The 25374-nt window shown below is 39.9% G+C and overlaps 1 protein-coding gene across 2 annotated transcripts in view; it reads right to left on the bottom strand.

Moving 5' to 3' along the window:
* The window catches only part of ARAP2 (ArfGAP with RhoGAP domain, ankyrin repeat and PH domain 2), a 136903-nt gene that overhangs the window by 2965 nt on the left and 108564 nt on the right, over positions 1-25374 (bottom strand). The window contains exons 26-31 of one of the 2 annotated variants that reach the window (XM_087827892.1): positions 22131-22259; positions 13847-13986; positions 9395-9477; positions 8287-8322; positions 6334-6397; positions 1653-1787 (exon numbers count right to left, since the gene is read on the bottom strand). In XM_087827892.1, coding sequence (XP_087684018.1) covers positions 1653-1787; positions 6334-6397; positions 8287-8322; positions 9395-9477; positions 13847-13986; positions 22131-22259 — 587 coding nt within the window. Of the gene's footprint in view, positions 1-1652; positions 1788-6333; positions 6398-8258; positions 8323-9394; positions 9478-13846; positions 13987-22130; positions 22260-25374 lie in introns of those variants that run through there. The other variant, XM_087827888.1, reaches the window with a different exon arrangement.

Genomic DNA, 25374 nt, shown 5'->3' with positions numbered 1-25374 from the left:
ACAAAAATATTACTCAGAACAATGTCAGAGTTTACTGCCTATGTTTTCTTCTGGGAGGTTTGCAGTTCATAGGAAAAATTTTCAAGTTTTACTAATTTTGTTTTAATGCTTTTTAAACTTTCAACTGTTTTTTCCAACACTGGAATATTTTAAAACATTATTTGCCTGCATGTTGAATCACCAAATCACTACATTTAAGCTTACAAAAAAATCTTGGGTTAGTTTACTTATTAATTTCCATTAATTAATATTTCATGAAACTGTTTTAAGAGCCTTTTACAAAATGTAGTTATGATAATATTCATCAGCTTCCCAGTCTTAAGTATGCTAAAAAGAAACACAAAAAAAACCTGTCTCTGAAATTCTGAATTTGGTATTAGGTAACAATTATATATTCAATTATCATCCCAATTCTCAACCGGGTACTGGCTGATGTATTTGGATATTAATACTGTGTCTTTTGCTTTGATCCATAATTGATCCTAAGGCAATGCCAGGACGAGCTGGGGTCACAACAGGGCATATCTACTCCCGATGTTTGCTTCATAGTTCAACCTGTGTCTCCTAACCTGGGTTCCTGGGAAATGTGACCCCTAGAATTTTAAGATTCTGGATTAGCTACGGAACCCACAGTGTGCAGGGCAGTTGATCACCCAGAGTGGCAGGGGAAACAAGCTCAGGACATCTTGAAGGCTTAGTCTTTTCTTTGATCACATTAGTGCAGAAGGACCAAGCGGGCCACAAAGGTAATAACCATTATTTCCAAAGGCATTTATCTTTTAGAGAAGACTATTACAATGAGGAAAGTGTTCAAAGAAAGATAGGCACGGACAAAAATTTTTTTAAAAATCTGATTACTAAGTTAAAATGCCTTTAGTCTTTCAAAAAATATTTGTTTGGAAAGCAAGAAATTCAAACAGATTAATTCCAAACCATGCCTCTAAGAAGAAATAGTATCTTTTACATGCTTTGCTTTCTGCTTTGAGAGACTGGGCTGAGGCACTGAAACACGCCTTAGTCCCAAAGCAGGTAATTAGTTTTGAGTGTAAACAGCCTACACTGTTCCCTGAAGAGACTGAGCATCAAGTCAAGACGGATGCCACTTCTGCGCTCCATGCCCCTCGAGGTGAAGAGGAAAACAAATCGCTGCCTTCATGAAAAATGCCAAATCTTCTTTATTGACACTCAGAGGTCACCTCGCAGTTCCTTAAATTAACTGGGACACCCCACTGGTTCCTAAGCCACTGGAGCTTGATTATGTTACTGGAAAGTCTAGTTACCATGGCTCCAGACATACTCTGCCATGGGCTCGTTCTCAGGTTGTTAGAAGTCAACTTGTAAGACTAATTTGACACTGTGATTTTACCACCAGAACATCTGTACAGGTATTTAAAATGGCTTGGCTACTGTAGAGCTAAGAAAACAAGTGGTATTTTGCATATTTAGCGGTCACTGACATCATTAAAACTTCAAAAAAGTGCCATAGGTTTTTTTCATAATGTTTTCCTGATGGATGGGAATTTTCTTATGCTTTTCAAAGTGATGGTTCCTGACTTTTTGAAGCCAATGAATTAATTAGTGCACTCTATCACAGGAAGACATAAGAAAATAAATGCTGTAATTAATATGAAAGAAATGAACCCCTAACCTACCTCGATGTTTCTCCGGGCCTGGGTGGCATTTCTCTCCTGCTGGATGGGAATCAGAGGCAGGCCTCCGATTTTGGGATTTTTGGTGATAGAGCGTTTTCGTTCCTTCCCGGCTGGTGGCCGTATATCATTTTCATGCTGTGAAAACAAAATTTCTTGCCGTTGGTGTGTGATGTTATGTGGTACACACCATGTTGCAGGGTCACTTGGCTCTCTGTCTATACACATGCATCCAATGACCGGCTTTCCAGGAGGATGCCATCTGTAATTATGACGCTGACTCTGGCGGTGGCCTCGCTCGAGGAGGCAAAACCCTTACGGGAACTGAGCTTTGAGGTCTCAGTTCAGTTTCTAGGTCTCAAATACATGCGTTCTGTACTACTTATCAAACCAAAAGGGGGAAGATATTTTAAAAACTGGAAAACTTATTTGTGGGAGGAAAATAGTACAGGTCTACATGTCTAGGCCCTGTCATCACAGTAACTAAACATTCGCATTTGCTCTCCCCACCAAAGAGGACATTAGTGTAAACATAATAATTTGACCTTATGTAGCCCAACTCAACCTTAGGCACGTCTGTCAGAAAAATTAGTCTTACTTTATGACCTTTATAAAATGCTACTTTTTCATCTAATTGAATTCCAAAGAAATGTTACCTTGTATACAGACATTTATACTGAAAATCATTGTGCAACAGAGACTGCAGTACATTTGTTCTCAAATTATTGACTACACATTCTGTCCACTGAGCAATTATAGATACGAGTGAGAAAAAGTTTATTTTGCTACTGGGAAAAATATCCACAGGTAAAAATATAAACTCTTAAGTGATAAATCCTTGAGATATGCAGATAAAAGAAAACTCTTTAAAGGTTTTTTCCACTCCTCAGGGTAGATTCCACTTGTTAGATGTCGGGAAAAGCAAATTGATTTTCAGACAACAATCTATGAAAGAAATACAGAATGCCACGAGCAGCTTACAGATGTTATGATGAAACGAAAAACATTTGGTAAACTATGTAGCTAAATGCCTATTCAATCTCCTCTACTCTTAAGACTCAACAGATTCTTGCTCTTATGTTGCAAGAATTATAATTAGTATTATAATACTACGTTAGTATTATAATGTAGTGTTTTATAACACAGAATTAATTTCAACAAGTGTTGACCTTGTAACCACTGTACAATAGCTAATTAATATTGAGGGGCACTCTGCTAGGTTTTGCGCTTATCAATACACATGTACTATATCCTTTCATCCCCAATGATCCTACAGTGCAGGTCCTACTTATTACCAGACTTAGAATATATGCATAAGGTCTGCCCTTGAATTTTAGGGAAGCATTTACTTTGTTTCAACAAATCTACCATAGTAGATTATACAATATTTCAACTGGAGGGAAAGTGACAAGCTGCATAATATTTTTATGTCATGGTCCCAAACTTGATAAAGTAATTTTGATGTTATATAATTGGGATGTTCCCAACAGGTAAAGCTTGGAGGAAACCGGCTGGGTAGGAAGTAGGCAAGCCTATGAACTACGCTTACACTTTGACTCACTGATGTACATAGTGCATGTATTAAATGATATCCTGAGAGCAAATGCAGTTTCAAACACTATTTCTTTTGCTGCCGTGATAAACAATGCTGTGAATACTGGCTACTTAGGTCTCACTGAACTGACCCAAGAGAAACTTTTCCCAGCAGCAGAAATCTCTAGATCTATGTAGTATGTTCTGATATTTATAGTTATGTATAAGTGACTTCAGAAGTTATACTGCATAGATCATATAGCTGAGGACCACACTTTCATTAGTATAACTAATGATCACATCATCAAATCTCTGTTTCTGTCTCCCACTTTCTATTTGTTTTCTTTCCCCGCAGCTTTACTGAGGTATAACTGACAAATCAAATTGTAAAACAGTTAAAGAATACAGTGATGATCTCATACATGCATATGCTGAGAAAGAATTCCCCACACTGAGTTAATTACCACATCCATTGCCTCACATATGCACCTTTCTGTGTGTGTGGGATTTAAGTTCTACTCTCTTAGCAAATTTAAATTATACAACACAGTGTTATCAACGACAGTCGTCTTGTTACACATTCGATCCTCAGACGTTATTCATCTTATAGCCTTTTACCAACCTCCTATTCCCCCCCCTCCTATGCCCCAGCAACCACTGTGAGACCTCCCCGAAGATTCCCCCCTGGAAGAAAGAGATAAAAACCCTCAACATGAAGGACCCAGTGTGCGCTCCCCCCAGGGGAGCATGCCCACGCCATTCCCTTCCCCTCTTCTTCCCTCCAAGGGGGCCCCGCGAGACTTGCTACCAGGGGAGCAATGGGCAGTGGCAGCTCGTCCCGGGCTTACCCCCGAACCTGTCTCCAAGGCCCTTTTCTCTGACTTCCCCGTGAGCCAAAGCAGCCCGGCCCAGGCTCTCCCGTGGCTTCTTCTATGCCCTTCCCTCTTTCACTGTCCTGAGTGAGCTTCTGCTGAGGCCAAGGCGCCCTTGCTTGCTTTTCTACACTTTGTCTCTTGATTGAAATCTTTCCTTCAAGAAGACGAGAACCGAGGTCTCGTGGTCTTGCTGATAGCATTACCATTTGCGACATTCTACCATTCTAAGTGAAGTCAGTCAGGCAGAGAAATACATACACCACATGATTCACTTACATGTGGAAACTAAAGAACAAAATAAATAAAACAGAAACAGACTCATAGAAACAGAGATCAAACTGGTGGTTGCCAAGGGGAGGTGGGTTGGGGGACTGGGTGAAAAAGGTGAAGGGATTAAAAGTTATAAAACCGTCACGGGGATGTAAAGTACAGCAGAGGGAATATCGTCACTAACATGGTCGTAATTATGTATTGTGCTGGGGGGTACTTGAAATGTGGGGGGGTCGCTTGTAAAGTGTGTGATTGTCTAACCACTGTGCTGTGCACTTGAAACGAAAACAAAATAATATTGAGTGTAAACTGTAAATGAAAAATAAAATTAGAAAAGAAAGACTGACAGAGTCCTTCTTCTCATGGAATTTACAGTTTAGTAGGAAAGGCAGGAACGGGAAAATCTAAACGCACAAATGCTCGGTACTTAGTGCTGCAGAGCTGAAGTACAGGATGTTGAGTGTCCCCACAGGCAGTTCTGGGAAATGAGAAAGTTCCTCTGAGAATGTGACACGTGAGCTGAAATCTAGAGGACTTGTGACAGGGGTGAGGGCAGGGACGGGTGTTAGCAAAGTATTCCGGGCACCGGAAAGACTCATGGTAACGGACACTTAGGGGTGTGTGAGTGTGTGTGTGTGTGTGTGTGTGTTAACATCTATTTTAACATCTGCTAACTTTCTGTCTGTTTCCCTATGGAGGTGAACCATTAAATCCTTAAATCCAAAAGGACTTTTGTGTTTACATTAATCTTAAAACATGGAATGAACGAGGAAAGGGAACTGGGCTGAGACAACAAAGGACGGGAGAGGCAGGGAGAAAAAACTTGGTCCTGAGAGCAGCTTCTGCTTCCTGCCTATTTATACTTTGATTTTTAAACTACAGAGTCGACTGACTTCAATTATAAAAACAAAAAAATCAATTTAGTTGCACCACAAAGAGGCAGTGTAACAGTTTTCAATTCTGTAGCTCCAATTTTAGTAAAATACTTCAAATCTAGTTTTTTATTGTAGGGCTTGAATATCTGAATTATTTAGAAAGTCACAAAAAAGAAGAAACGTCTCTAAAAAGTTAGCAGCCAGTGTTCTTCTGCAAATGTATTCCCAGGTAGTCATAGCATCAGGCTGAGAAGAACACTGTTTATTTACCACCGGAGAGGATAATTAGTTAAATGAACAGGGAAAATGGTTTTCAAAACAAATGACCAGATTTGGGGGCTGAGTTAGCTTCTGTAGGAGGAGCGGGGGGGGGGGGGGGCGGGTACATCCTCGGTAACAGAGGGGCAGCTGAATCGTCTCGGTGAATTCCAGGGCTCTCACGGAAGCATTGCTGGGAGTCCAGCCAGACAAGGTTGGGGGGAAAACTAATTCTACTGATGGGAATACTGAACCCTTCCCCCCAAAGTGAGCCCTCCTCCAAGAAGGAGACCAAGTGGGGAGCTGAGTATATGTGTTGGCCTCTGGCACCTCTGGGTTTAAACCACTAACTAAACACATGGTCCTAAGCAAGTGACGAGGCCTTTGCTCATTTCTATTTCCTCACATACAAGCAAACGTCACGCGTAGTTTGTTGCAAGGAACACATGCGTTAACTCCTTTTGAAGTTTCCAGCAAATAATACGTATTAAAGAAATGCAAGCTCCTGTCTTTGTGCAGAGGCAGGGGCGGGCAGAGGAGGTGGTCACAGAGAACAAACAGAAAATAACACATTTTTCTAAATGAAGGTCAAGGTGGGACTCGCACAGGCTGGCAGCTTAGGCCCCTCTTTCCTCTCCTGTCACCTGGAAGCAAAACACCTTCCCGGGCTAAGGAGCTGCTGGGCTGGCAAACAGAGAGAGTGACTCTTTCAAAGAGTAACGGAACGATCTGGGTGCTTCTATATTAAAAATACATAGAAATGAGTAAATAAAAGTATATCCATAAAACTCGTTAAACGTCACTCGGAAATCACCGCCATTTCCCATACACCATGATCAGACTTTACTGGGCCATTAGAAACAGGTCTCTCACCTGTGCAATGAAGACGCTGGCCATCCACTCCATCTGAGTTTGTAAACTGTCACAACACAGGTGCCTGCGGAGAAAGGCTTATGAATATACAAATCAAGAAGACTGTGCTCCAGTGTGTTTGGTGATTAGGTGATCAGAAATCCCTTTGGATTTCTGACTGATGACCTCATGCAGTCAAAATGAGGGTGTTACAGTGCCAGTTGCTTCAGGCTTCTGTTAAGTGTACAATATCTAAATAATAGCGTGCATGTGCTATTTGAAACAAAATACGGCTAAGGTTTTGATAACTGCTGAACAGTGACCAGCAATATTTTTGGGAAGGCAGGAAGGTCAATGTTTTTTGCTTTTTCACGTGTATAATAGTAAAACATCTTTTGCCCTGGAGACTCCCTGAGAAGAAAAATACGTGCACGTTTTCCTAACAGCAGATTTTTAAAAAGGCTTAGACAGTCTCCATCATTATGATCGTAAACATTAATACCCACAAGGCTCGTGAAAAACAAACTAAATGAAAAACCACTGCTTGTCCAACAACGTCTGTTACTGAAAACCTATATAACAGAGACCTTGCCCTCAAGACTCACACAGTCCATTAGGGGAGCCAGGCATGTGAACAAATATTAAAACAGCGAGAGAAACAAAAAGCTGAACACAAACGTAGAAACAGCACACTTGGGGATGAGTCAGAGGTTGCTTCCCATGGGAGGAAAATTTTGTGACTCATTAAAATGAGAAAATGGGCATTTCAAGGAAACCCTATTTTTTAGATTCCTGTACAATAAAAAGTAACTTATTTAGAAAAATGTTAAAATTTCCAAAATATTCTTGCTTCATTATATTCTCATAAAGACACTGCCCCTTCCCGTTACCAGGTCCAAGAAAACCCTTCTCCCTACAGTCATTTCCATTACGCACCCACGTGTACAAAATACCGTAGATGCGAAGACGACACGCGTGACGCTGAGGTGACAGCTCTGGGCTGCGGGGAGTTTGAGCCACGGGTGAGCGGGGGAAGCTGAGCCTGCCGGGGGAGCAGGCGGGGACGCCGGCGAGGAAAGGACGGAAGAAGGCTCAGCAAGGGGACCACATCTCTTAAACGTGTAGCAATGAAACAGCACGGCGCGTATGGTGAATTAAAGACAGAGAATTGTTTTAGCCCTTAGTAAAAAGCGACGGCCCGGGCGGTGAAGCTGATGGAACCCGTGTGTAAGGGGGTCTTGCATGCCATGCCGACAATTCTGTACTTTATCCCCTAGGCAGGAGTCACAGAAGAGTTGTAGAGCAGGAAAGAAACATGATACATTTTAGAGTTTCCTTGGTGCCTGGGTGGGGAATGTACTAGAAAACAGAAGCCACGCCGGAGCCAGGAAGAGCGCTTAGAACTTGAATAACCCCGGCAGATGAAGGCAGGCACGGCCCTGCGGACGCAGGGCTCTGGGCGGATGGGGGAGATAATGAAGGGGCAGGTCCGGGGCAGTTTAGTGATGGAGTAGACAAGGCAGGTGAGAGGGAGGAGACGAACAGTACAATCTCTCAGGGTGGCTAGGTCCTGGTGGCGTCAGGGGAATAGAGCACATGTATGTCAGGAGCAGGTTTGAGGCCAAGATTTTTTTTAAATTGAGCTTTGGCTGGTTCGTATCCTTTATTTAAAACTGAATTTTGCCAGTTTATCCCATAAGAGCCAGGATTCCACACTCATAATAACTAGGAAGAAATCAGATACAGTTTCTCTTAAGAGGTACCGGCAACTGGGACACATGGGATTGAAATGGACCTAAACCAGGAAAGCAAATATATTGTCCCCTTCCTAGACTAAGTATTTAGTAAAGATTTTACCTTCGTTCGGTGACACATTTCCTGTCTACAGATCGATCTGCCAAATCATAACATCATTTGTTTACTGATGTTACCCATCAATACATCAAACCCCCAAACGGCCGGCTGGTAACTTACCAGTGATGTTTTTCAGAACATGCTGTCAATCCCCAACTGCATCACATGGAAAAAAACACAAACATGTTCAAAATGATAAATGTTACAAGACTGGAAACAGGATCGGATGCTGAGGTGGTGACATTTAATGGTGGAAATGCATAACAAATGACTCCATGGGTGTTATTTATCTAGAGGTGAGTGATAAATGTTGAGGGATTTGGCTATAAATTTAAATATGACGAAGGGGGACAGGGAAGGAGCCTCGTGATGTCATGGGGTAGTGGGGAAAATCTCAGACAATGGTCCTGGCTGAGGAAAAGCAGATGTCCAGGAAAAGTGGCCAAAATAAGACAATATGCATACTGAACTGCTGATAATGTGAGAAATTGAAGAATGTGCCCATTGCAACACAGGTATCTGTGTTGGGCTTATAAATTAAGCATGGAGGCAAAAGTGAGAACATTTTCCCAACCTCAAATCATACACAGTTCATTAAAATGAACTTTCATGAGATCAGGTGCATAAGTAGAATCATTAATTAGCTAATCAAAGTAATTTACGATAAGAAAGCACAGTGTAGCACCAGCCGGGGGGCTCAGCTGGTTGGAGCCTTGTCCTGTGCACCGAGAAAGGTTGCAGGTTCGATCCCTGGTGGGGGCAAGTGCAGGAGGAGACCGACTGATGTTTCCCTCTCACATCAATGTTCGGCAAAGCAAAATGGGCCAATTACACAGCCAGGAACAGGACGGTGTAAAGGCCGAGCGCCAGGAGGCTGAGGGCAGCCGTGTGTCCTCCTGTGTGTAGACTTGCTTGGAACGTTCCTTACGTCCCCAGGCTGTGACTGAGCAAGGACTAGGTTGTGGAGAAGCGCATGTGTTTCTGGGCAGACAGGCCTTCTGGGGATTTCTTGTTCTACAAAAGGGACATGCCATCACCCAGGAGCTTGCCTTTAGTGGGAATATCTTCCCTCCTTATTTAGCCACACAGGTTCTCTTGATCTGGCATCTTAAGAAACCTATCTGAAGCTTAGTTTATAAAACATTAGACTAATGCCTCTGCTCCCCGATTCTCTGAGCAGAGGTACTTTCCCATACCCTTTGCAGCCACCCTCCCTTGCAGGCTTTACCTTGTGGGAGGTTTCATTTTCTTTTTCACTCCGAGATAAAACCTCACTGAACTGAGAGGAAGCATTTTGTCGTGTTTGTTACTCTGTGAGGAAAACAAAACAGTATGTCATTCAACAGATTTTATAAATACTCCGTTTATTTGCCTTGAGTGTCAACGATTGGCTTTAGAATTGTTCAGTTTCTCCAATGTTTTATGAATGTAATCACCAAGGTTTTAGTCAATGAAGATTGTTTTGATTACAATGTTATAAATTTAAATAGATGATTTTGGATATATATGTATGTTTTTATATGTATATTTAAACACACACACACAATAATACCTTATTCAAACACCTGGAACCAGATGTATATCAGAACTGATCATTTTTAATATTTTAAATATGCAATACAATGCAGTCAGTATGTTATATAACCACCACACTACCGGTGTTGTTTGGGGTCAGCACCCTATATTCAAATATATTCCTATTTCCATACTGAAATACTATATTTCATATAAGATAAAGGCTATAAATATTGTTATAGGCTGAATGTTTGTATCCCCCCACCCTCCAAATACATTGTTGAAATCTAATCCCCAATGTGATTAGAGGTGGGGCCTTTGGGAGGTAATTAGGTCATGAGAGTGACGCCCCATGAATGGTATCAGAGCTCTTATAAAAAGAGGCCAGAGAGCTAGCTCCCTCTTTCCAAGAAGGATACAAGAAGTTGGCAGTCTACAACCCGGACGAGGGGCCTCACTAGACCCTGACCAAGCTGGCACCCTGACCTCACCGCCAGCCTCCAGAACTGTAAGAAATGAAAGTCTGTTGTTTATAAGCCACCCAGTCCACGTATAGTACTTTCTTATAGCAGCCTGAACTGACAAAATCTTCATGTTAATTTGGGTCAAGTTTTACTACCAAATGAGTTACAGTTTTCCATACTTTTTGGATTTCACAATGATAGAAAACATAGTATAAACCTATGTGGGCACATACTGAACTATTTCAAATATATTAATGAAAATGTTCATTAATAAATTCATGAAAATAGACTATAAAAGTAAATTATATACATTTGCTTTACATCAATTATACGTTCTTATTACATATTATGGCATATTTATTTGTGATTATGATTTTTAAAATGTTAATCCTTGAACACAGACCATCAAGAAAGTTGTCTGACAAGCAAAACTTGAATCATTATATTTTAATTTAAAAACTTAATATCTGCCTGGCCCATGTGGCTCAGTGGTTAAGCACCAACCCATGAACCAAGAGGTCACTGGTTGGATTCCTGGTCAGGGTTGTGGGCTTGATCCCCAGAGCGGGGAGGCATGCGGGAGGCAGCAGATCTATGGTCCTCTCTCATCAGTGTTTCTCTCTATGCCCCTCCCTTACTCTCTCTCTAAAAAAAATCAATAAAAACATTTAAAAGAACCCTTAATATCAAATCATACACATTACATTACTTATCCTTGGATACTCTGCAATAGATTTTATAAAGATAATAGCCATGAAAGTAATTATTAACACAAGCAGTCCCTACGTCCTAAAATTCTCAAGAAAATCTTTTGTTTCAAACTGGTAGGCAGACAGCATTTGTAAGAAGCCGAGGGTCACAGAGAAGTAGGTGCATGTCTGTCTTGCTACTTACTAGTTTGTGACCTCATGTTACTTCTCTTGTCCCTTATTTCCTGTTTGTAAACAGGTATAATAGAAATGTTGACTATCTCACAGGGTTACGATGATGACTGAATGAGAAAGAGTTACTGTGAAGGGTTATTATGCAGATTAAATGAGAAAATGCTGTAAAGGGTTTAGTCTAGTAACTGGCAGATAGAAAGCACGCAGGAAATTATAGCTATTATACATTTAGAGCACATTGCTGCGTAGAAATAGCAATATAGGCAGTTATTAGGATCCTAAGACAATGCACAAAAGCCCACTGCCAAATATACAGCTCAAATCAGTACTAAGTTCTATAAAACTTAAACTCTTACTTTGAAATCTGTTCTTTATAAGAGCAGCCACGTTTGAAAAGGGTGGAAAATATGTTTATAAAATAAAAACTTGGTTCCCATGGAGAACATAGGTTAGGAGAATATAGTGGAAACAGAGGAAAAGTAAGCAGGAAGCAGCTCAGGAATTATGCTCTGGTGACCAATGGCCTCTGTGACAGCGATGGTAAGGCGTGGAATTTACATGGTGGATTGGCTCCTAGTCACTATGATTAATGTTTACTATTATTATCATTGTCATTTAAAAAAAAATTATGGATTTTTTTCCTTTATTACTAGATTTCTAGAAAAGGAAGCATCAGTTCCTTAGTGCGACTAAAACCTTCAAGTTAATGTTTAAATATCCTAAGCAGATCCAACTTCAAAAGTGACTCTTAAGCAATGTATACAGAAGGACATGGGTGAAGGAACTCAGTCTAATAAAGACCAAGGGGAGTGACCCGTTGAAGAAAACCAAATAAAATCCAACCTAGGTGACTTCATAACCAGCTGTGAAGACTAACATTTACTTCCACAAATATAAACCTAAGTTCATGAACCTCAAAGTCTGCTATGTTCAGTTCACGTAACCCCAAATTCTTTGTGCCTTACTTCGGAAAACTCCACTCTCCCTCTGCTGAGAAAACTGAAGAAGAATAAATATCTAGGTCCCTGCACAGATGCCCTGCCGGGTCTGTCAGATGGAAAAACAAAGGGAGCTCCAGCAGGGCAGGTAACAGACCTCTGAACAGAGGGACAGGGGCTGCAGACTTCAGCGCCGCCTTACTAGCCTCCTGCCTGGACAGTCCACTGTCCTTGAAGAACGTGAATCTGAGACGTATACGCAAAGCAGGAAGGCTACTGAGATTTATTTGTGGCCATGCACGGAGGCTTCCCTGGAAAAATATACAGGGAAGGTAGTCAAAGGGTGCGGAGAGCTCAAGAGATGCTACCACAAAATGGGGACACAGAGCTCTGGGAACTGCCTTCAGCTCTCTCTCCATAACCATAACATCATAACAGATGGTTCTAGTCTGGTCTTTCTCTGCACATCACAACAGGACACTGATGTGCCACACACCTAAAGTACGCGAGCAATGTTTAACTCAAGTGAGTTTTATAATTCAACAAAATAAAGTGTCTCTAGGTCCTGCTGTCATTCAGCATTTAAAATAATTGCCTGGGTATTGCCTGAATCCCGAGGGAACAGAGATGATCCCGCACACACCCATGTGACCACCACCCAAAACTGGATAGAGAACCTTCGCTTGTATCATGCTAGGAAGCGCCTCCTCACAATTCCCAGCAAACTCTCTACTCCCCAGGCAAGCACTTTCCAATTTCTTTCACCATGAATGGTCTTGACTTCCTACGGACAGGCTCAGATGGTATGATTTTGTGTCGAGCTTCTTTTACTCAACGAGGATTTGAAGATGCATCCATGCTGCTGCATGCATTAGAATTCACTGATTTTACTGCTGAGTAGGATTCCATTGTATGAATTTATCATTTTTATATGGATGGTCACTTCAAATGTTTCCAGGTAGCTTTTACAAATAAAGCTGCTCATGGACATTCCTGAACAAGCACTTTTGTGGCCATACTAGCTAGGCACAGAGTTACTGGGTCATGGGGTAGGGATACTAACCACCTTATCTAAACACTGCCCAGTACGTCTACAGTGATTCTGTGACTTTCCCTTCCATCAGCAATTTATGAGAGTTTTAGTTAATCAACACCCTTGTCCACATTAGGTGTTCTCACTCTTAGAATTTTAGTTATTTTAGTTGATTTCAATCAACGTAAAGAGTAAAACAGTATCTCAGAATTTTAATTTGCATTTATTAATTTCCATTAGCTAAATTCAAACCACTTTTGTCTTAGGGCATGACACATACTCTCAGTCAACTTTACTGAGATGTTGATTTATATGCTAGTTTATGTAACATGTATTAGACTTTTCTTTAGGACTTAAGTCATTCTCTGCCCTAAAAAATGTGAGGCGTTCATAAAGGCCAAATATGGAGTCCTTTACTGTGTGACTGAGTGCATGACTGTCATATCCCAGAGGCTGGAAGACATCCTCAGCTTACTATGCATTTTATTTTATTTTATTTTATTTTATTTTATTTTAATTTTATCTTATTTTATCTTATTTTATTTTATTTTATTTTATTTATTATTTTATTTTATTTTATTTATTTTATTTTATTTTTTATTTTATTTAATTTTATTTTATTTATTTTATTTTATTTATTTTATTTTATTATTTTATTTTATTTTATTTTATTTTATTATTTTATTTTATTTTATTTTATTTTATTTTATTTTATTATTTTATTTTATTTTATTTTATTTACTACAGGCCTTGACTTCCAAGAGAGAGGTCTGAGAAAGGTATAAAATAAGAATATTAATACCTAATCAAAATGCGTACATATTCAAATACTACATATACAAATACCTTCAGATCCTTGTAAATAATGAGGTAGCCATCTCGTAAAACACAATACCGATCCTGAAATTTATTTCCAGACAGTATTTTAGATGGTTCTTCTTTGATTTTCAAGTTTCCCTCTTTGACACTTTCCGGGGCCCTTCTCTCTGTAAAGAACATTGCTTTTGTAAGTTAGGTACATTTCCATTTGTTTGGAACAGAATACAAAACATTTCTATATTTTCAGTTTTGATATTATAAAGTAATAACTAATAACTTGTTTTCTACCATTAAGAAACCTACAGTTAATTTCTGGGAATACCATATGTCAGGCATGTTGGACAAGTCCCAAATCCACAGACTGGATCTATTTATATCTATTTATAACATCTAGGCCTGACTATGCTGTCCCGTTAGCATAGTTAGTGTCAACTGAGATGTGCTGTAAGTATAAAATATACATCAGATTTTGAAGACAGTATGAAAAAGTAAAAAATATCACAATTCTGCAATATTGATTACATGTTAAAATGATAATGTTTTGGATATGTGAGTTTAAATAAAATATATTAGTAAAATCAATTTCACCATGCATATATATATTAATGTAGATATTAGGCAACTTAAAATTACATCATCAGCTTGCACATTTCTTTTAAATGGCACTCATATAAACAATGCAAATATATAGGTAAAGAGGGAACCTCTACCAGAATACACAGGAATCCAGGAATTTCTATGACATTTGAGAAGCTCCCATCAATACGAAACAGCTAAGGGTAATTAGGCAAAACAGCTAAGGTACAGGATCTAACATCAGTTATATTTCATGTACAATACTGTGACTGTCCCACACTTAGGAATCGTTTCAACTAATCTTATTAAGAAAACACGTTTTGCCCGGCCGGGCGTGGCTCAGCGGTTGAGCGTCAACCTAGGATCCAGGCGATTGGGGTTCGATTCCCGGTCAGGGCACATGCCCGGGTTGCGGGCTCGATCAATGACTCTCTCATCATTGATGTTTCTATCTCTCTAGCCCTCTCCTTTTGTCTCTATGAAATCAATAAAGATATATTTAAAAAAAAACAAAAAAAAAGAACACTTTTTGGTAAGAACACCAAATTGATATTTGCATAAACGTATCCCTATAACTCCAGTCTGAACCTTCTCCAGTAGGAATCCAGACAATGGTCAGCTGCCCGCCTGAGAACTGAAGTACAGTGGAAGGAAAGAGCACTGAAGCCAAGCAGCCATGACGCTGTCATCACGTGTCAACTCCTGCAGGCGACTGTGGCCCTCATGTTAGGTGATGTCCACAGAAGATGCAGAGTGGGGCACTATCAGGACTTGGACTGTTAGCAATTTCTTGACATTAAGTTTATACAATTTTAAAATATTCATGCATAGTTTCTGAAATTTATAAAATAACTTGAATAACTTTAGAAGGAAGAACTCTTAGTCTTAAACCAAATAATCCCTTCGTTTTGGGAAAACCCTACTTATACAGAAAATAACACACAGATGTTCACAATTACAACTAGCATAAGAAAAAACTTTTTTAAAAAATAGAAATAGTTCCTTGTAACGCAAATATGAGCATGGGATGACTACCTGGAAGCAAAAATCCCCAGGATTAATCACATCACTGATCCTAACCACAACAAACAAAGGTAAATGAAGAATCCAAACAGTTTTCATGATACACACTGGCCACAGACAACATTCCTTCAATCATACTATCGCACTGAAATACGTTATTTTTAGGTAGTTTGTGACTTTCAAATAATTTCTGAATAACATACTGCTAAAATGGTCTTCTGGTAAAATTTATTAATATTCAGTTCCATAGAAAAATATTTTAAATGATATTTTACAGCCAAATAACTTCTATTTAAATTAAACACAACACTTTTCCAATTAAAATATTAGAAGACATGTTTTAATACAACTGGAAGAGCAAGAAAAAAATAAACATTATCTAAAACTAGTATACATTTTAGACTTTTCAAAATGTTCATGTATTTTATCTCATATGATTTCCAGGCAACTTTCTGAAGTAGGGAACATAGGTGATACAATCTCATTTTATAAATGAGAAAATTGTGGCTAAAAAGGTTATGCGACAAGGTTAGAAGGCAACTAGAATCACAGTTCAGGTCTCTTCACAGCTAACGCAGAATCCTGTCCTTTATACTGAGACGCGTCTAAGTAATGGTCACAATTACCGTGATCACCACCATTACCACAATAATAAACGTCCTGGTGCCTTTCTTGACCTCATGCACCATTTTACACCATTAAGCACTCCTTTTCCTAAAATTTACTCCTTTGATGATTTCCATGCTCTCTGTTTTCTTGGAAACTTTCTGACTGTTCCTTCACACACCAGGCCTCTCTTAATACATCCATCCCTTAAATACAAATGACGGTAACTCTATGCTCAGCTCGCTAATGCTCTTACTTTAACAAGTAAGCTGCATGACCTTGTATTCTCCCAGGGCTAAAACCATGCCCCACGCCATGCACTCCACAGCTTCCTCAGTTCCCTTCCAGACACCTCCCCGGACACACTTCGCAGACAGCTAAAACCCAACACATCTAAAACAGAATTCAGTCACCCTACCCTTATGTCACCCCAAATAGTAATCTCTTCTATGTTCCCTTCCTTAATGGATCAGGAAGCACCCAAAGCAAGCAACTGGGACCTATGCAGACACAGGGGTCTCTGTATGAACACAATGCTGATTTCCTTTAGAAAGCATTCCCTAACTACCCAGATAAGAGTGAGTTTGCAGTCCTATGAAATTTGGTCAGTAACTTGCTCAATTACAAAGTGTTTTATTCACTTAGATTTTTAAAAAGTTTACTTAACAGGTACTTTTAGTGGGTAAAACAATAAGATAGAGTTTCATAATGGAAGACCAACATATAAGAAAAATTAAACAGGAAATGGTATTTCCTTGACTGAGAGACATTCAAGTGTTGGAAAAGACGTCAGTGATCATGGAGTTGAACCACTTTTCTGTGCTTGAAAGCTCTCCACAGACAAACACCCTGGCCCACAGAAGTCATTCATAGCATGTCATGTTTGTATTTCTATTTCTATTTAAATAGTCTTCATATGTTTAGATTTTCTGTTCCTCATGGGAAAGGATAATCCTTTATATTTTCCACAGATTCCTGCAGAGAACAGAGAGTTAACAGAAACTTACGGATTGGTTTTCTCAGTACCCAATTGTAACATTAGAAGTCAGGACATTCGTACTCTATCTACAGTGATTATCAAAGACTATCATTGAGTCCCAAGAAAATACTTCCACTTGGAGTGGACTAGGTCTTACCTTCAACTTTCAAACAACTTTGGATGTAAAAAGATTTGATGGAAGTGGAATGTAAATTATTTTAGCTAGACTATGATTTATAGACTCCTACTATTTCTGCTGACATTTTCCTTTCTTTTCTTAAGTCAGTTGAGAGTGGATGGCTCAGCTTCCCAGGTCTGAGCTGCCAGAAGCAGTTGCATTTTCAACCATTGGATTCTAATGCAAATTTAATTCCAAAGCATCTGCCCTATGCAGTGATCTGAATTTAGAAACCCACAGGGATCTGCATCTGAGTTACATCTTATAGCTTAAAAGTATTTTTTCCCCATTGAAATCATTAAAACTCGACTCCCATGTATCACATTCTATTGGGGTAAATTTTAAAGAACTTTAGCACCTAAAATAAGACTTTAGCAACATAAAATTGTTTATTCTGGAACCTTACAGAAGCTATAAATGTATGCCTTACTTGTGATAGAGATGTTGAAACAACTCCATATAAGAGATAATGATAAAAGATGATCTAGTAAGATTAGCTGTGACAAAGTCTAAATAGCAGTTTTAATGACTTGCTATTCTCAATGTCTCAGTCCTAATCTATGGGATAGAAAAGGAATTTGAGGACGACTATCTTTCTCTTCAAGTTAAGTTAACTCCTTATTACAATGATGACAATGGTGCAAACTGTTTCTAAGAAATCAAACGCCGCTTCTGAAAAGCACAGAATTGATTTTTAAGTAGAGGCAACAGAAAATTCATTTACTCTAGTATACTTCTATAAAAGTAAAGTATGCTACCTCATTACCTTAAATGAATGAGCAGAAATTAAGTGTTGGCTGATTCTAAATCTATTCGTACTGTTACGTCTACATTTTAAACTGTTCAGATAAAGTGAGAAAACTGAGATAATTAAAATCCCTAAACTCCCAAATTTATTATTTGATAAAAATTCTTCATTTAAGCAAGGCGATGAAAACAAAATGTTATGTGCTTAGAATTTATTAAATAAGAAAACTATCATACAATTAATGAAATGCAACTCATATATATGTGTGTGTATATAAATATATATATATATATAGAGAGAGAGAGGTGTAGATATAGAGGTGGAATAGACATAGGTGGACAGAAAGTAAAATCTGTGGCAGCTAGGTGTCAAGTTTGAGGGGACAGAGTCCAAAGGATGTGGTATTGCTACTTTATGTTTCAAAAAAATGTTAACACATTAGTTATTTGCTGAGAGAAAATGTGGTTGCAACCAATCACCCTGGTTTCAAACTCAGCTGATTTCCACCTGGCCCCCAGGTTAGAAAAATAAAATCGTTTTGAAAGAAATCTGTAACATTGTTCTGTTTCTGCTGTGATGAGCAATGTATTTCTGAGATGACTCCAATTTTTCTAACAAATTGACAGAGACATCACATTTCATTTACTTTCACGATTTTCCTTTTAGATTCCAAATTTAAGGAGTAGTGGATGGACTGAATGGAGAAATAATTCTGGAGTTGGTGGTCATTGTGATTGATTTAGGAGACATTTACCAAGACAGAGACAAAGTAGACTGAATATCTAACCCGCCTAAAATCTATCACAAAGTATATCCCATATAAAGTACTTCTAAGTGCCAGGTTGCTGCAAGACACAACTATAGGGAGAAAAACATCAAAATTTAAGAAATTGATTAAAAAAACAAACCAAAAAACCCACAGGCCAGAGCTGATTTAAAAGAGTAATCCTAAATTCACACAGATGCAGAAAGACCATAATTAAAGAGATTGATTTGCTTGGGCAATCTAAATATAAATCAAGTTCTAATTAAAAACATTTATAAAAATTTTATTGGCTTGAAAACTAAAGAACTTATTTTAAATATTTAGTTCATAGGTACTCCTATTTTTGACCCAAAATACGTAACTACTAATATGAAACGGTCCAATTAATGTATTTGCTGCTGGTGTTCCTCTAAAACCTGCCTTTTTTCATGCAATGAGACAGCTCCCTGGTAGAAAGAACTATAGATGCTGCAACAAGCTGCATATGGGCCTGGCAAGCTGAGGTGGGAACAGTGCAAGGACAGGGACGCGTTTCAGCTCCACTCTGTCAGAGGAATGAAGGGGGCGTGAGAGGAACATAAAAGTTAGTGACATTTTACTCTAGAGGATGTTTCATCCAAATCCTGAAACTATCACCTCAGCCTGCCTTCCACTGCTTGGGTTCCCCAGTTTTCACGCGAGGTGCTTGCCTGGACCTTACAGAGGTTCGAAGCTTTCACAACAGAGGGACACACGAATAACCCCAAAAAGACGACGCAGGGGTATGTGAGGCATCTTTATAATGCCCAAGCTTCCTACCCAGTCTGTGGGTGCGCCAATGTCCAGTCGGTCACTCTACCATTTCCTCTGGTCTTTAATCAGCATAAAGGTGCTACTCATGTGTGGACTCAATCTTTACCCCCCACCAAAGGTCAACAGAACTCCATGGTGCCCTTGTTCGGACTGTACTTCACCCACCTGCACAAAACCTTCCTCGATATCACAGCCTTTTAACATCTTACGTTTACCTGCATTCACACAGCCAGCCCGCTACCGTTCAAACAAGGGCTAAGGTATTATGTCTAGGTGTGGGGTTCAAGTATTTTGTACCATGAAGAATCAGACGTTTGGAGGATTATTAGGAAAAGGAAAATTCTCACCAGAAAAACATACATTTATCTGAAAAGTTGACGTATTTTCTAAAAGAAAAGAAACCATGAGAACCTATTTTATGTATTTCTTAATGCTGACAGGACTTGGTTCCTAAGCTCAATACTTTTTTCTTTATCTCAATAAAATAATACAGAATTTAAGAACTAGGACAGATTTCATAGATTATCTAAATCAGAAATTCTCAGCATGGGACCACGGACATTTTGGGCCGGGTAATCCTTAGCTGTAAAGAGCTGTGCTGTGTATTGTGGGGTGTTTCATGGCCTATCTTCTGTCTGCCCACCAAAAACCAGAAGCAGCACCCCACCCAGCTGTGACAGTCAGAACTGTCTCCAAATGTCCCCTGGGGGACAAAACTGCCCTGTACCTGGGAACCACTGCGCTTTGACATGGATGCATGTTGAATTCACCCAAATAGAGGTACACAGACGATGTGGTCAAAATCGTAGGTCGGACAACCAAAGAAAGAAAGATGAAGGTCTCTAAAAGGCTAAACTTCCACAGCAAAGAGAATAGTATGTTCCGTTTATTTAGGTACTAAAAAGTCCAGAATGACGTAGACGTTGTTACACTGCTCGCATGTTGTATAAAAACTTTCAGGTGAAGATGTAAACAACAGTCCTGGCCAGTCTGCTCAGTGATTAGAGAGTCAGCCCGCAGACTGAAGGGTCCTGGGTTCGATTCCGGCCAAGGGCACGTATCCCGGTTGTGGGTTCAATCCCTGGCCCCGGAGCATGTGCGGGAGGCAACCAAAAGGTGTGTCTCTCCCACATCGATGTTTCTCTCTCTCTACCCTTTCTCTCTCTCTGAAAAGCAATGGAAAAAATATCCTCAGGTAAGGATTAAAAAAATAAATAGAAAGATGTAAAGAACAGTGCTAAGGACTGAATGTGTTCCCCAAGACCTCCCGATGTGATGGCATTGACGTGGGAACCCTCCTGAATGGGATTAGTGCTTTGATAGGAGTCACAGGGAGCAGTTTCCTATCTCTGCTTTGGGCCAGGTGATGACCTAACTAGAAGTCTGCAGCCTGGAAGGGGCTCTCACCAGGACCCAACCATGCTGGCTGGCACCCTGATCTCACACTTCCAGTCTCCAGACTGCGAGAAATAAACTCCTGTTGTTTCTAAAGCCGCCCAGTCCATCGTAGTTACAGAGGCTCGGACAGAGCCATGAAACCAGAAATGCATCAGGTTAGCTGTGGTACGATTCAGAACGGACTTGACCTATGGACATTAGCTAGAGAGCCTGCGGTCACACTAAGTAACAGGTTTACAGCATTTAAGAGCTGTATCAACATCCCCACATTTTTTTTTTTTAATAATTAGAAGACAAATCTGTTCTCAAACCCAGTATTTATTCACTATAATCTGGGTAGAACAAGTTACTTCATTTCTCTGAGCTTCTCTTTACAAGTTTGTAAAATTTAAATGACAATATAACTCACAAGGACATTTTAAAAAGTTTAAATGAAATTTGTTGTGTACAGAGCTCAGTAATACATTATTAGATTGTTATGTAATGATTAATATATTAACAGAGCTCAGTTAATATACCATTAATAAATAATAATGGTTATCATTACTATTAATTATTAAAGTTGTGGTAAGCTTCACCTTATAAAACCCGAGCCCTTTGCTTTTGGTGGTGTTTTATATACAGAGCTGGCAGAAACTAGTTTTCTGTTATGTCAATCAATGGCAACGCAACAGAGGAATCATAGTTTCAAAAATAAAAGTTTTCTGGTATCTCCTACAGGTTCAGAGACTGGCCTACACGGCCCCCTGTGCTGGCTGCCTTCTTATTTAACCTGACATGTGTACATGTCTTCTCCCAGCTGGGTGGCAAGTATCCTTACTGGAAATGTTTTATTTTACACTTGTTTGTTTTCCAACATCAGCAATAATGAGAATTACAACAAGCACTAATCTCAGAGGCTGCGTAACTTGTACTTCTTGAATACTTAGAGAACTTCCATAGTGCAGGAAGAAGGTTCGCCAGCTATCTAAACCTCAGGAAAACATTTAAGCATGGCCGAAAGCCCTCAGGGAAACAGACCATTAAACTTGGTACCAGCAGAGTACCAACCACTGCCACAGCGCCATCACCAGGAAACTGGAGCGGGGCTCTCCTGTGTGCACAGGAATCCGCCTCCCTCGGGACTGCGCTCCCTCAGGAGCTTCTGCGTGAGCTCTCCTTCTTTGTTCCCCATTTTCAAACGCCCTGTGCGGCAGTGGCCGTCCCTCCACCCCGATTCTCGGGCAGCCGCAGAAGGGCACCCACCTGTGCAGCGCCGGACGGCGTCCACGGTCAGGAACCTCTTCACCACGAGGTAAGCGGAGCCGGGCTCGGCGAGCGCGCTCCAGCGCAGCACCTGCTCCAGCACGTTCTCCGTGTAGTGCAGCGGGCGCTCTGCGAAGGTAAAGGCACGGCAAGGACAGCCAGAGTAAATACCATTGTTATACTTTTTAAGAAATCCTTTAAAAAAGATCTGCATTCAACAACAAACATAACCATATCTTCCGTTACACAAAATAGCATTAAGACTACGTAAAAAGAGACCTTAACACCTAGAACGCCAGTAAGTGTACAATAAAAGTTACCGTGTGACTGAATCTGTGAAGGAACATTTGCGTTTTGCTCAACTATTTAAAAAACATTCACAGGTGCTATCCTTTAGCTAAAAGTCTCAGAAACAATGCTAACCTTCTGTACAACAAATCAATCTCTTACACTAGCTTCTTTTGAATTTAGAAACATTCTGGTTTGCTTATGGAAATCTGTCACTTTCATATGCAATTAAATAACTGTAAAAGGAAGAGCAAAATTACTCTTGTCCAGTAGCAAGTAATAACATAAATTTACCCTAAAGATTAGCATATTATAATTTCTGAGCTGTAGCAGTGAACAACTTAGAGCTTTATTTTACACACACACACCCTAGAATATTACTCAGCCATGAAAAAAGAATAAAATCTCATATTACTCAGCCATGAAAAAAGAATAAAATCTCACCATTTATGACAACACGGATGAACCTAGAGGGTATTATGCTAAGTGAAATGTCAGAAAGGGTAAGACAAATGCTGTATGATTTAAACTTGTGTGCGGCATCTAAAAAACAGAACAAATGAACAAACGAAACAGAAACAAACTCACAAATACAGAGAACAAACCGATGGTTCCCAGAGGGGAGGGTGATGTGGGAAGGGCAAACACCGTGAAGGGGGTTGAGAGTTTCAAACTTCTAGTTATAAAATAAGTCATGGGGATATAACGTACAGCATAGGGAAGACACTGAATATCATCATTTAAAAAACACTGATTCTAGAATGAGCAATCCCTTTATATTTCATGGTATATAATTCTACTATAATTCTTCTTTCTACTGCTTGCAAACTCCGGGAAACTACTGATCCCATGAACAGCTGCCATTTCAGGAATAACAACTACGCGTCAGACATTCTGGATACTTCGCTTCAGTTCTCACAACACTCATCCTTCAATATTACCCTTATTCATACTTTACATGTCAGGGAACCCAAGGATCAGGGACATTTAGCCACATGCCCAACGTGAAACAGCCGGTTCGAGTGAGCGGCAGAGATCCGAACCTCCCATTCATCTGACTTTACAGCCCCAAATCTTAACTATTACGCTTGGTTTCACTTTGGCAAGTATGTAAACCCACACACGATTTTTCTCACATGTAGTTTGAAAGAAAAAGTATAAACTCAAAAAAAAAAGTGTTGAGGGCTGTCCCAGGTGACATAAGCAAAGGGAAAAACACTGTCAGTCCACACTTCCCCCGGCTCCCTCCCACTTCCCCATTCTTAGTGAGACGGGTGGGAAATGCCAGCAGGGTACCCCAACCCCCGCCCTTAAGGGAGCCGATGGTACTGCAGTTGGCTTGGGGATAAAAACGATATTCTTAACGGGAAAGCGGTATCTGGATTAAAAGAAAAGCTTCCTCCTCTTTATTACAAGACTAAGTTGGAAATGAGACGTCCCCATATCCGACCGTTCGCATTATAAGAGGGCACTGTTACAAGTCGGCACTATAGTGACGGCTCTCAAGTGTTGTTAGTTAAACTGAATCATATCACAGCAGATATGGAGGCAAGTACAGACATGCAAAAAAATTAGGTGAGTTTTTCACATCAGTCTCATAGGACAAAATACTTTAGGAGAATGAAAAATCCTGAAAAGTCATGTTCCTGCATAAAAGTAGAGTTGAAAAATGGGATGAAAAGAAAAATGTTTATTATACTGTCAAATGCTATAATTATAAATAGCACTGAAGTCCACCTTAAGAAGGAGATAAGAGGCAGAAGAAATTGAGTCATCAAACACTGTACGAATATCAATTCCTACAAAGAATTTTTTACTTATAGTTACATTTACAACCACCTGTCATGACAGATTATATGGTAGCTAAGTCTGGCATTAGGACATCAGAAATAAATAACTCATTTGAGTGCTATCCATAGCATCAAAATTGAAAATTCAGTGAAGTCGTTTGAGAAGAACAGCTTATGGAGGTGGTTGTTTAGCTAGGTAATCACATTATTAATTGTTTAAAATCATGTTCACAGAAATAAACCTGGCCTTTCTTGTTAAAAAGAGAACCATCCGTTTCTCACTTGACATTATAGGTACTGTCGTTAAATTTCTGGCAGTAATGACACAGGATTTCCTGAAACAACTATGACTTCCCCAGTAATTAAATTCTTAGTGCCAAATTTGGAGCTGTGCACGGCTCTCTGTCCTGTCCGTGTAATTAGAGGGTGACAGCGCTCTGTGTGTCAATCCAGAGGAGGGCTGGAAAGGAGCCTAATGAAAACTGAACAGCTCTTCTATGTCACAGTAGCTATGGGGAAGCATCAAGGCAACATTTCATGATATTGCTGCACTGAAAGCGTTTCACAAACCTGAACTGCTCAGTGCAGACGCCCACTTAAATGAGGCCCCTCCGGCAGTTACTGTTTTTCAGCAAGTCGAGGACCTACAGGATATGGGGCTACATCAGCAGAGCACAGGTTCCGTCTTAAGGTGAAGCATTAAAATAACAGCGCCCTTTAGAAGATCAGCTCTTGAGGAAGGTAACAGCCCCTCCCAGGGTGGGTTTCAGCTGGTCCTAATGATTGGCAGCGGTGGGTCAAAGGCGCTGGGCATCTTTCCAAGGATGAGAGGAAGACAGACTTTTTCTCTGTCAGGTACAAATTTCAAATGTCCCACCAGACATTCATTGAGAGGGTAAATCTACTTATAAAGTAACTGAGCCTACAATCTAACTCAGCTTTACACATATAAACCCTCAAACTATTTTATAGGGTTTTAATTTTAATATGAGGTATTTTTTCCCATGAATCTGACCACCACATAAGGAAAAAAGAAGGGAAGAAAGAAAAAATCAGGCTTTGTCGGGACTTTGTGGAAAATGCCTTTTCTAGCTGCTGAATGCCTGTGCCCCCGGGATTCGTAGGTTGAAGCCGCATCCCCCATTTGGTGGTGCAAGGAGGCAGTA

This window comes from Miniopterus natalensis, chromosome 1 (genome assembly GCF_054644295.1).
Source record: "Miniopterus natalensis isolate mMinNat1 chromosome 1, mMinNat1.hap1, whole genome shotgun sequence".
In the NCBI taxonomy this organism is placed as follows: domain Eukaryota; kingdom Metazoa; phylum Chordata; class Mammalia; order Chiroptera; family Miniopteridae; genus Miniopterus; species Miniopterus natalensis.
Note: the sequence above shows the minus strand (reverse complement) of the source record. Positions and strands in the feature narration are given on the sequence as shown.